The following is a 12,377-nucleotide window of genomic DNA, read 5'->3' as shown; positions in this document are numbered from 1 at the left end:
GAGTATAAAAATTTAAAGACCTATCTGTGCTTTGCTCAGAATACATAACCAGTAATTCAGCTCAATACGCTTTACATAAAGAATCCAAACTATTCTCAGCTCCTTCAGTAGGGTTATTTTATATCAGCTAACCTATACATGTACTACTTCTGTGTATTACAAGGTCAAAGCTGAATTGTCTAAAGGCTTAAATGTATGCTGAAGGTTAACCTAATTCAGACCTCCTCATCTTTAGATATACAGAAAAGTCCCCATAGAAAATAAAGGTGGGGAGTTCTTGAGACTGCTAGAGCCCAAGAGAGGCTAGACAGCAAGTGGCTGACTCCAAGAACAGCCTGCAGGCTCCCTCCCAAAGCAAACTTGCCATGGCCGCTGTTCTGCTGTGCTCCATAAAGCTCAGTACTAGGGCAAGACGGGCATCACGGCCTGGAAAATTACTGCAATGCACCTTCCAGCCTCTCCTGAAACGAGCAAAGAAGCAGTTGTTTCAGAAGACCTCATGCTGCAAAGCTGGGCTGCCCATGCAGGGCATCTGAGCAACTCCCAGGACAGGAAGCAGCTGGCAGCCAGGAGAACGGGCCTCCACTTAGACTCAGAGTCCCTGGGTGGTGGGCAGGCTGAAGACAGGGAGATGTGCTGCTGAGGTGCTGGGATGACATCAGAGCAGGGACTGAAGAGACTCAGAAAAGGGGCGACATCTCCTTCTGTCACACACTGTGTTCCTGCTGTAGGCAGTGCTAGCCCAAAGGGAGCACAGTTTTTAAAAATCCCTGATGAAGCTGGGCATGGTGGCTCAGGCCTGTAATCCCAGCAGTCAAGAGGCTGAGGTGGGAGGATCCTTGCGAGTTTGAGACCAGCCTGGGCTACAAAGTGAGCTCAAGGCCAGCCTGAACTGCGTAGCGAGACCCCGTCTCAAAAGACACACTCACAAAAAAAAAATCCCTGATGAGCCAAACACAGTGGTACACACCTGTAATCCCAGCTACTCAGAGACTGAGGAAGAAGAAAGATAGTAAATTCAAACCCCGAGAGACTCTGTCTCAAAGTAAGACTTAAAAGGGGGTGGGGGAATGTTCATTGGCTTTAAGAGCACCTATGTAGCATGCATGAGACCCTAGGTTCAATCTCCAGCAGTGCTAAGAAAAAAAAAAAGAAAGCCTTGATGGCCTAATTCTTACCTTTTGCATTTGTATGCAAAGGCTATCGTTGTTTATATGTATGATGGCACAAGGAACAAGAATTCCTGAGTTCTATTCTTGGTTCAGTCACTGATAAACAAAATATCTGTTGGTGGAAAATATGATGTACTTGGAAATTCAGAGCTGACTGTTCATAACCAGAAGCACTTACGTGAGTGCCTAGTATGTGCCCAGAATTGAATATTAATTTGAAGATGCACGCAGCAGCCAGGTGAAATAAATAAGTGTCAGTGTACGGAGAGGTAAGTAAGGCACTGCAAAAAGAGCCAGCACTTGCAGGGAAAGAGAAACCGCTGGTCCAGGCAGCAGGATTCATAATTCTAGCCTGCAGAGAGCACAGGAAGCAGTTCTGCTTGCCTCTGCTCTGAGTTTCAACTCTCAGCCACACTATCCCTCCTCTGCCCACACATCTGTCTCATTTGTTCTCCCCCTCCCCGCCTGTGTCTCAGATTACGACTCTGCCCAGTGTCACCTCTGTTCTGGAGAGTTTGTATCCCTTCCAAAGCAGAGTTGGCCCTGGTGACCCCGAGCTGATGAGCCTGCCTGACATCTATGGGTGCGCCTCCCTCACCCACACAGCCATCAGCAGTCACAGGGCCACCCAGAGAGATGTCGTATAGACAGAGATATGCCTTCTGCCCTTGCAGCAGAAAAACAGATTCATGCCTAGGATTGACAGGTCAGCATCTGAGGGTGGCACTGCACCAGGGACATGGGACATGGCAGGCCTAGCTTTGAGCAACCCAAAAGGTAGTGAGTGCAAGCTATTTGTATGGAAACATTCGGTTGGACTCAAGGATAGATCAATTATAGAACAAAGAACTTAGAAACCTATTTAGTCCAGACCTCTGCCTTCAGGTAAACCTTGGCTAGTCCAAGATAAACAAATGGGTACAGCTTGTTAAAACCTGCCTGAATGGACAGGATTTAACTTCCAGCAATAGTTTCTTCCCTGAGATGCTTTTCAGCCAGGACTCACCAGGACAGCCACACCAGTTATTAAAATATTAAAATACTTAGGTACATATTTGTATATAGTGTGCCTCCAGGCCCTCTGAATGCTCCACCATGACTTATACTCAGGGTAGTTCTTCTTGTTGTTTTTCAGTATTGACACTGAATCCAGAGCCTTCACACTGGATTTCTTTTTTTATTGTATTTTATATGTTGAGACAGGACGCGCTTTTTTATGATTATTTAATATTTTGAGACAGAGTCCTGCTAAATTGGCCAGGCTGAGCGCCAATCTGTAATCCTCTGCCACCGCCTCCCAGAGTATTGGGATTACAAAGCTCCATCACACCCAGCTTTCCAGGGCAGCTTTACAACACAGGAACTAAAGGGTTAACGTTGGCCAGGACCAGCAATGAACAAAAACTCCAGTACCTGAGAGGCTGAGGCAAGAGGATCATGATTTTAAAATCTGTTCCAGCACCACCAGTCCATCCCCAAGTTTTGTTATATAGTTTTACTATTATCCTTGACCGTTCCATTCAACCATGCCATCCTATCTTAAAACTCGCAATGGTTTAAAACTAAATGCCACTCTTTACAACTGTCATTCAAAGTCTCCCACAATATCACATCGTCCTGTGTTCTCCTTCATGTCTTCTGTCTCACCATTCCTAGCTGCTCAGTGTTTCCAAACACTACGGTTGGTCTTTGTTCATCTGCTCCTTCTGCCTGGAATAATTCTTCCTTCTGGAATCTATCAAAATCTTTCCAAGCTCATTAAGATCTCCTTTTCCATGAAATGAATTGAAAGAGTTGTGCCCCAAGTCCAAAAGTGTCGTACTAAAGTCTAGGTTCTACATTTAGAAAGCATGATAATTATTTTATGTCCTAGTTATGTTTACGAAGCACCTTGCCCCCGCTTAGACAGAAACTGTATCTCGGTCCTCATATCTAAATGGCCTAGCACAATGTCTTGCTCTAGTATGCACTGAACAAATACTTTTCTGCAGTTCTGATTCATTTATCCGAGGCCCACTTACTCTCTGTCAGTGATTTGGGTTGTTTTCCTTTGAAGCCACCCCAGTTGTGGTTGCATCTGTTTTTGCATATGGAGCCCAAATTGCACATCATCCGTATCTTAAAAACTACTGGGTTATTTCATGAAAAAGCATGAAGCATGCTTCCCTGTCATTACTCTACCACCCTGGAGTTTGGGACTGCCATCTCTGCCAGTGCTACATCAGTGCACAGGGACCAGCAAATGACAGGTTCTGGGCAACAGGGGCTGGCCCTACAGATGACAGGAAAGTTGGTGGTGGCGTGAGTTGGCAGGGACGTTGGAGAGAGGTGGCAGGGTAGCTTGCTAGGAAACAACGCCAAACGGGGCTCCGGTTGCTGAGGTCAAGCTCCTGGATACAGTCCTGGGAGGGTCAGTTTTACTACTCTGACTGCTGCTGGTATGCTCAGCTGTGAAGGTGGGATTGCTAGCGACCTCTTTCCCACCTCTTTTCCTGATTCTTCCTCCCCTACTGTCCCTCCAGAGGAATAACTCAGAGCTGGGCATTAGAGCTGTAAGACAGAGGAAACTCTGATGTAAGATGTCTGGGCAACAATTTCTTCTTCTGTATTTTTATTTTATTGTTGGCAATCAAACTCAGGACCTTGTATGCTTTTCTACTAAGCTACAATCCCAGTCCCAGGTCTTCTTAATAACACCAACAACAAAGGAGACAAGGAGCAAGAAATCACAGCCACTGTCTGAGTCTCATCCCATAAAAATATCCAGAAAGAGGACACATTGCCCACAGATGAATTTCAGGATTCTAGGAGGCTGACGTGAAGAAATAAGGGACGCATCTGAGTCCACAGTTCACTATCTTGTTAAAAGTCACGGGGCTGGGGATTTAGCTCAGCGGCATAAGTGCCTGCCTTGCAAGCAGGCAGTCGTGAGTTCGATCCCTGGTACCGATAAAAACGAAAAAGACAAAAAAGAAAATGAAAAAAAAAAAAAAAAAAAGTCACAGGGGCTGGGGATTTAGCTCAGCAGCATAAGCGCCTTCCTTGCAAGCGTGCGGTCCTGAGTTCGATCCCTGGTACCGATAAAAACGAAAAAGACAAAAAAAAAAGTCACAGAAAGGGTCAAGGATTTAGCTCAGCGGCATAAGCACCTGGAAACAAGGACAAGGAAACAAGCACAAGGTCATGAGTTCAATCCCCCGTACCACCAAAAAAAAAAAAAAAAATTCACAAAGAAACAACCAGATGCTGGGAGTAATATAACCTGGAGAAGAGTTATGTGCTTGCCTTAATACCACATATACTAAAATTGAAGAAGGGCTGGTTTAGAGAAAGAAACAGAACAAGAAGACCAAGTCAGATTTATTCAGGAGGTGCCCAGCAGATCTAAGTGCTGATGGCCCAGGATGAGAAGCCAGCAAGATTAGCTCACCTGTTCAAAAGTGGTGAGCAGGGAAAGAGAAGGACGACTGACTTGAGAGTCTCAAAGCACAAGCTCTTCTGCCTTCAATGTGTGCAGAGATTGATTGATTGCCCAACCCCGTCCAGGTCTCCCATCTATACAACTCAGCTGAGCCCAGTCACCTGAGACTGAGTGGACGATGTGTGGAGGAACAGAAAGACTCACGGGAGGGAGAAGCAGCTGTGAGAAGGCTGGCTGGGGCCAAAGAAGCCTCTTCCTACGCTGAGATGTGCAAACCGTGGCAGAGTGCAACTATTCTCCAGCTCCCAGGCAATCTTTGTGTCCAGACTGAATGGAACCTTGAAGGTCCTGTAGACTAAATTCCTCCCTTTCTTAAGAAGCTGTCACTTTCCCCTTGAATCCTCAGCTAAACCGGTGGTTACTGCTAAAGACAGATTACACTATGAATACATACCTCTCTAACCTGAACTAGCTCTGTTCCTGTCCCTAGTAATTTCCTTCTTTTGGCCACAGTAGCCAAAGCGCCACACCCAACTCTGGGAAGAGTTCTTCTTGCCTGGGAAAGAAGCCTGGAAGACAGCGCCTCAGAACCCTGAACCTGTCCCTCCGGCTGGGAAGGGCACCCGGAGTTCCGGAAATCCTTCCACTCCTTCCCAAGCTATTACAATGACCTTTTACTTTGTTAGGTTCATAAAAAAAATACACTGAAAGTCATTTGGGTTTCAGCGAAGTTAAGTTAAGAGAGGAGGATTCTACCCACTGCCCAGTCCACTGTGCCGCCCACTGTTGCCTTGAGCAGGACCTAGAGAGTTCAGGAGATTCAGCAATTTCCACGGAAAGCTTCAAAAAACCAGCAGAAAGTGGGCGGGACGAGCAGAGGGCACTGCGCAGCCTAAAGGTGGGAGCCCTGGCGTTCTTTAAAGGACGAGGTTGGAAGGGGCGGCGCACAAAGCTGGGCAGACTAGGTGGCTCTCAGAGGTCAGGCTGAGAAAAGAATCCCCGAAGACGCAGCAGGAGAGAAAACGAGGCGAGCGCACAAAAGTCGGTGGGCAAAGTTTGGCCCCCACAGCCAGGAGCGCGCGGCCTGGGTACAACTAGCCGAGAGCATCCCGCACGCGGGCCCCGAGCCCACGCGTGGACGCTGCCGAGAGCCCGGAATGGGGGGGAGACCCACGCCCCCTCCGGAGCCTCTGCCGGGCACTCCCCGGTGAGAAGCAAGGACGCCCCCACCGAGGTCAGCCCGGCACCCCCACAGCCCGGCCCAGGCCCAGCGTGCCACCAGCCGCCGCGCGCCCCTCTCCGCGAGCAGCCACCTGGAGACCCGGTCAGGCGCGAGCGGAGGGGCCCCCAGCAGCGCCTCCGCCTCCGCCTCCGCGCGCCCTCGCCCGCTGGCGCTACTTACTCCGGTTCAGGGGGTGGCCGCCGACCTGCGCCGACGCCACCAGCTCCAAATAGAGCGTCCAGAGCCCCACAGACACCACGGCGAGCAGCAGCAGCAGCCGGAAGCGCCTCCGCAGCAGCCTGGCCGGGCGCAGGAGCAGCAGGAGCGGCGCGGCCCGGGGGCTCCCCATGGCTCCGTGCCAGGCCCCGCCAGCGCGGGCTGCTGCCCCCGCCCCGCCCCGGCCGGGCCCGGCGCCCCAGCGCCCCAGCGCCCCGAGCCCGGCCCGGCCCAGCGTCTCAGGGCTGCCCGGAGGCCGTGTCCCTCGGCCGCGCTCCTGCGGGGCGCAGGCTCATGCTCCGCGCAGGGTCCCTGGCTGGGGGCGCCTGGCAGGTCTGCTCCTCCCCGAGGGTCCTCCGCGCCGGGCTCCGGCTCGCCGCTCCACGCCTCTCCTTGTCGCAGGCTCGCTACCTCCCTCCCTTCTCGCGCGCTAGCTCTCACTCGCCGCCAGCCCAGGGGAAGCTTCCGAGGGCCCGCCCTCCTGCCTTTCCTCTCGCCGCCTCCGGCTCCTGCGCTGGCCCACACCCCACCTGTCCCGCCTCTGCCTAGGCCCCTCCCCGGCACAGGTGGGCTCCGCCCCCGAGCACCCCCGGGCTGGGGAGGAGCCCCTCGGGTCCCAACCCGGGCGGTGCGACTCATCGACCGTGCCGAGCAACCTGGGGGTGGGAGACGAGGGGCCTGAGGAAGAGGACCAGATGTGATCTGGACTCTGACCGAGGGAAACCAAATCATCGCCCAGGCGCCTGAGGGTGCTTCTCGCAAGCAGAAAAGTGGAGTGAAGGTGGCTGGGTTGGTGTTTAGCTAACTCCTGTGACTTTGGCTTCAGGGCTTTTTGTTGTGTGCAACTTTCTTGCTTGGGAAACAGATTGAACATGATATTAGTTGAGAAGCAATGAACATTTGATTGAGCCATAGCTGTGCCTTCCACATAAACTTGAAAATCTTCCTTCCCGCCTCAGCCTCATGTCTGAGCAGCTCAGGGAAAGTCATGCGGCCCCAGGGTACTCCAACAAGTCGTTTCCCCCATTCTGGAGTGCAATAGCTGTTGAAAGAGACTAGATGGATGTTGGAAGGTTCTAAAGAATTAAAAACCATAGAACTGGGGGTGTACGCAGTAAAGCTCCTGTTTAAACTATGAAGGAGGCGCATACAGCATACAGCAAGGGGGGTCTGCTCTTAAGAGCTGAGAAGTTTGTCTGCATTCTAGTTCACACCTTCAGAAAGTAAAGGATTACTATCTGACTCAAATTAGATAATTGAAGTCCTGAGGGGCTGTTGGAGGTCATTCAGGTAATGATATAATTTTCTTTTCCACTCTTGCCTGGAGAAAAAGGTCAGAAAACTGAAGAAACAAAGAATAAATGTCCCTGGACATTTTCAAATCAAGTGTATCTTGAGGATATTGGGAAGACAGAGGGCCACAGCACTATGTACCAAGTACTAAGTACTGTGTTTTCCTTTTCTCTTATGGCTGCATGCCTCTCCCACCCCAACCCTGCCATCATCTCCTCTGTCTCCAGATGGCCTTGATAAAATTCTGTTATGTGTCCCTATACCTGCACAAAAATGCTTAGTGGCTCCCTAGTGCTGACTAAATGTATGAGGCAGAACAATCCCAATTTTGAGCCCAGTAAGACTGTGTTTCAAAATTTAAAAAATAAAAAAAAGCAGGGATGTCGCATGCAAAAGCCCTAGGTTCAATCCCAGTACTAGAGAAATAAATTGATTAAATTAATATAAACTATAAATCTGAATTCAGGGATTTTCAAAGCATTTCCCGGGCTGGGGATTTAGCTCAGCAGCATAAGCGCCTGCCTTGCAAGCAGGCAGTCATGAGTTCGATCCCTGGTACCGATAAAAACAAAAAAGACAAAAAAAAAAAAAACATTTCCCTTCTTCATATGACCTTATGAAACCTACCACAATTAAAATGAGTGTTACCTACTGTCCTCCAGCAAGGAGGTTTTGCTTTGGGTATTTTAAAAAATGGTTCTGGGGATTAAACCCAGAGCCTCACCCAGGCAAGGCAACCACTTTACCATTGAGCTACATTCCTACATTTTCTTTTCTAGTTGACCTTTCTCCAAGGTACATTTCAGAGTTTAGGAAGCTTTCTTGAACAGAATGCAGGGCTCTATGCCTGTAGTTGCAGCTACTGAGGCTGGAATAGAAGAACCATAAGTTTGATACCACCCTGGATACAACTTAGCTAGACCCAAAATTAAAAAAAAAAGATAGGATGTAGCTCAGTGTCAGAGAATTTGCCTAGCATGCATGAGGTCCTGGTTTCAGTCCCAGTAACCACAAAAAGAAAGAAAAAGCTTTCTTAGGGCAGCTCACCTCTCAACAATGCCTTCCTCCTGAAAATGTAGCGAACTTGTCATTTTTCTTCTATGTTGAGACTAACTTTAAATATGAGTCTTGTTTTCTCAGTGTCACCATTAGGCTTCAAAAGTGAGAACTTTGCATTCCTAGCTTGCAGTACATTATAGCATTGGTAACGTTTGAGGATGGGTGTGATGCTTTGAGCAAACGTCTCCCATAATTTTCAGAAGAGTTCTCTGGCAGAATGTAAATCCAAAGGAGAATTATTTAGTAGAAGCCCTTGGGAAATCTGTGACATTCCAGGAACTATACAAACCCTTCTTTCTGAAGTCCAACCCAGGAGCTGTGAGCGTGTACAAGTATGGCTGTCACATAGAAAGTGTCCTGGGCCCTCCTGACCTCTCTCTCACAGGAATCCACACAACTGGGTGTTAGGCAGAGTCATTGTAGCACTTTGTCCTAGAGACAGGTGGCAGTCACACCATGACAGGCCCTTCTTGCAATCAGTTCATTCAATTAAATATTCTAAGTCACTGGTAGAAATATAAAATAAGAAAAGTACTGTTTGCTTGAGGAAGAAAGGTATTTACAGAAAAAGAAATCAGACCTTTTTTCTCAGGAATGGGAATTAAAGGCAGTGCGTTCTGCCCACTGAGCTCCATCTCCAACCCCTGCGTTTTAATTTTAAGTTTAAGACAGAGTCATGCTAAATTGCCCAGACTGGCCTCCAATTTTTAATCCTCCTGCCTCAGCTTTCCAAGCAGCTGGTATTAGAGGCATGCACTATCATACCCAGCAAAATCAGATCGTTTAAAGGCCAAGTTCCTGGTCCAAACAGTAAACTGCAAAGATATTCAGAGGAGGAAAGAGATCACACTGCCCTCCTCAGTTTTGTGCCCTTCTTTTTTATTTTATTTATTTTTTATTTTTTATTTTTACTGGTACCAGGGATCAAACTCATGACCACATGCTTGTAAGGCAAGCGCTTATGCCACTGAGCTAAATCCCCAGCCCCTTGTTTTGTGCCCTTCTTCTCAATTCTGCTCTCTTTTCTTTGTTTTGGTTCTGAGCATGGAATTCAGCTCCCGAGTGCGCTCAGCAGTGCTACACCACTGAGCTCCATCCCCAGCCCCTGTAGACTGTTCTTGCACTGTCTCCGCTTATGATTGGTTGGGAGTAAGGAGATTAGAAAATTCTTGTAGCTATCCTGTTTCTATCATTTCTCTTTCCTGATGTGGTTTGCATCCTTGGCATGGAGAGCAATACCTCTCTCCACGAGACCCTGTTTGCTCTATATCTTTTTGTTCTTCTCCTTCCCCTTCCTCTTTTTGCTTTTTTGATACTGGAAATAGAACTCAGGACCTCACGCTTGCCATGCAGGTTTTGTGCCACTGAGCTATATCCCCAGGCTCCCCTTTTTTGATATAGTTTCCCCTTTTTTTGATATAGAAGCTATACCACCTGCTACTCAAGCTTGTGATCCTTTTGCCTTAGCCTCCCAAGTAGATGAGCAAAGAATCACAAGCATACAATCCAAATGGCAAGTGAAAAGCAGCTGCATTTATTGAGGCTGACAGGAAGTTGTACTGAGGACAACTGTGATAGTTTACTGTTGTGTCAACGTGAGTAAGAGAGTCCCAACCGCTTGCTACAGCACGGTTCTGGGTGTGGCCAAATGCATTCACTGAAAATGGAAGACCCACCCTGGGTGTAAGCGGCACCAACCAAGAGGCACGTAACCTCACTGGAATAAAAGGGGAACAAAAAAGAAGTCTTAGGTCTGCTTCTTTGGAGGAGCTCCATTCTCACCTCACCCGTACCTCCTTCTTTTAGCTCCAGGCCTTCCACCTTTGACTGGATCCTTTAGATCTCCAGCATGCAGACAGCCCTTTCGCACTCTCCCACACCTGATCCTGAAGGCGGCCATGGTAAGCCTCCCTTGTAAATCCTTACATATTTATGGAGGTTCTAGGAAGCACTGACTGGTATGCGCACAAACAGAAAAGTAGAGCCAGGGTGACAAGATAGCAAAAGTACTGCACACAACAGTAGCAACAATCCCCAAACAAATCAGGCTTCCAGAATTTAGATATGCACCCCGGCCCAGGTGCTCCCCTGAATCTTAGGTGTGGTTTACAGGAATGATTGACAGGTGTAGAGTCATCCCAGGCACTGTCAACATGAGTACTGGTCTCAGAATTCACTCTGACCTTAATTACATGCGTGACGTAAAATACGTATTTAATGAACCCTTAATGAGGTTTGAGTAGGATGAAGAGATCATCAGTGCATGCATCAGTGATCCTCTAAATTGTTATATTATTTTCTACTTCTCTTAGGAGAGTGGAAAGAGGAATGGCCCGAGGGTGTTATTTAAAATTAAATGGGTAGCAGGGCTGGGGATTTAGCTCAGGGGCATAAGCGCCTGACTTGCAAGTGTGCGGTCATGAGTTTAATCCCTGGTAAGGATCAAAAAAGAAAAAAAACAAAACAAAAAACTTGTTAATGAAGATTAAATGGGTGGGAAGGAGTAACTTGTTTCTTACTGTGCCACTATGCCTGCCCCTGTTTTAACTAGTACATGCTTGTGATACATAGTGCATACATGCATCACGGGGAGTTGGTACACATACATATCACATGCTGGCCCTTCTTGACTTATTTTTTTTTTTTTTTTGTATTTTTCTTTTTTATCGGTACCGGGGATCGAACTCACGACTGTCTGCTTGCAAGGTAGGCCCTTATGCCGCTGAGCTAAATCCCCAGCCCCCCCTTCTTGACTTATAATGATATCACACAAGTCAGGGTGGGACTTGGATTTTGGCACCCAAATTCCTTTCCCTGTCCACTGCATTTCAGGGCTAAGTATGCATACAGACTTGAGGTATACATTGTGGCCCAGCTGGATAGCATAATATATTATGACCGGTGTCTCTTCATTGTCATGTCAATTTAACTGGATAGTCACTAGTTCTTTGATGGTTTTCTTTTTTTTTTTTTTTTGTCTTTTTCATTGTTATCGGTACCGGGGATCGAACTCACGACCGCCTGCTTGCAAGGCAGGTGCTTATGCCACTGAGCTAAATCCCCAGCCCCCTTTGATGGTTTTCACTGTCCTCTTGCACTCCCACATTGAGCTGAGAATGTCACAAGCTGTATTTTAGAGGAACATCTGTGAGGCTATTTGGGAAAGACTCTGGTCTTTGGGTTGGCAAGCATATCAGAGTCGAGGCAGGTCAAACCACAGAAGTTCCTCCCCTCCAGTCACAGAAGCTTTGTAGGAGAGGCCACTGCAACTCTAAATTGGGCCAAGATTAGCACTTGGCATGCATAAGACCTGGGCTCAATCCCCATCAATCAATAAATAGGTATCTAGCAATCTGTAGGTAGTGTGGTGGGACTGCTGTATCCAAGGCAGTTCTTTTTCTGAGTGGTCTATAAGGATCTCAAAAGATGCCAAGTAAATCTTGTGACCTTGTCCCTCCCTTCCCATTTCCTCAAACCTGACATCTACATTGTAAGGTAGCACCTTTGAGTTTACAGAACATTTTTGGTCTAGGTATGTGTCTTGCTTCTCAGAACCACACAGCACCATCAGGGAAAGTAATCCCCTCTGGTAACAGACAAACTTTGCAACCCTGGATGTCTTCAAGGTGACCTGCCTAAGTTCACATGTCCAGTAAGTGGTAGAATCAGAACAAAAACCAGAGACTGTTGATCCTGTCCAGTGCCCCCAGAGACCTCTTTCTCTGACCTGATCTGCTGTATCTACAAACATTTACCCTCCCTTGTCTCTTGTATTTCATGAGCTCCTTTGCTATTCAAAGGCATTTCATTGAGATTCCTAGTAGTAGAAATACTGATGATAAGTGAGTGTCTTTGGATCATTATTAAACCAATGTTTTACTCCAAGACATGGTGGACTGAGTTCCTTTCCTCTGAGACAATTCCAAGGAGCAAAAAGAACAGTGCTGGAGTGCCGTAGTCATTGTGACAAGCAATTTATCTCCCTTGATTCATG

General features: G+C 47.7%; 1 protein-coding gene across 1 annotated transcript in view; it reads right to left on the bottom strand.

Moving 5' to 3' along the window:
- B4galnt3 (beta-1,4-N-acetyl-galactosaminyltransferase 3) overlaps nucleotides 1–6,524 on the bottom strand; it is a 97,313-nt gene extending 90,789 nt beyond the window's left edge. The window contains exon 1 of the mRNA XM_063258579.1: nucleotides 5,996–6,524. Coding sequence (XP_063114649.1) covers nucleotides 5,996–6,164 — 169 coding nt within the window. The 5' untranslated portion in view covers nucleotides 6,165–6,524. The remainder of the gene's footprint in view (nucleotides 1–5,995) is intronic.
- Nucleotides 6,525–12,377: the final 5,853 nt, after the last annotated feature.

Source organism: Cavia porcellus, unplaced genomic scaffold (assembly GCF_034190915.1).
Source record: "Cavia porcellus strain 051 isolate PalLab524CR breed Dunkin Hartley unplaced genomic scaffold, mCavPor4.1 scaffold_11, whole genome shotgun sequence".
Lineage (NCBI taxonomy): Eukaryota > Metazoa > Chordata > Mammalia > Rodentia > Caviidae > Cavia > Cavia porcellus.
Note: the sequence above shows the minus strand (reverse complement) of the source record. Positions and strands in the feature narration are given on the sequence as shown.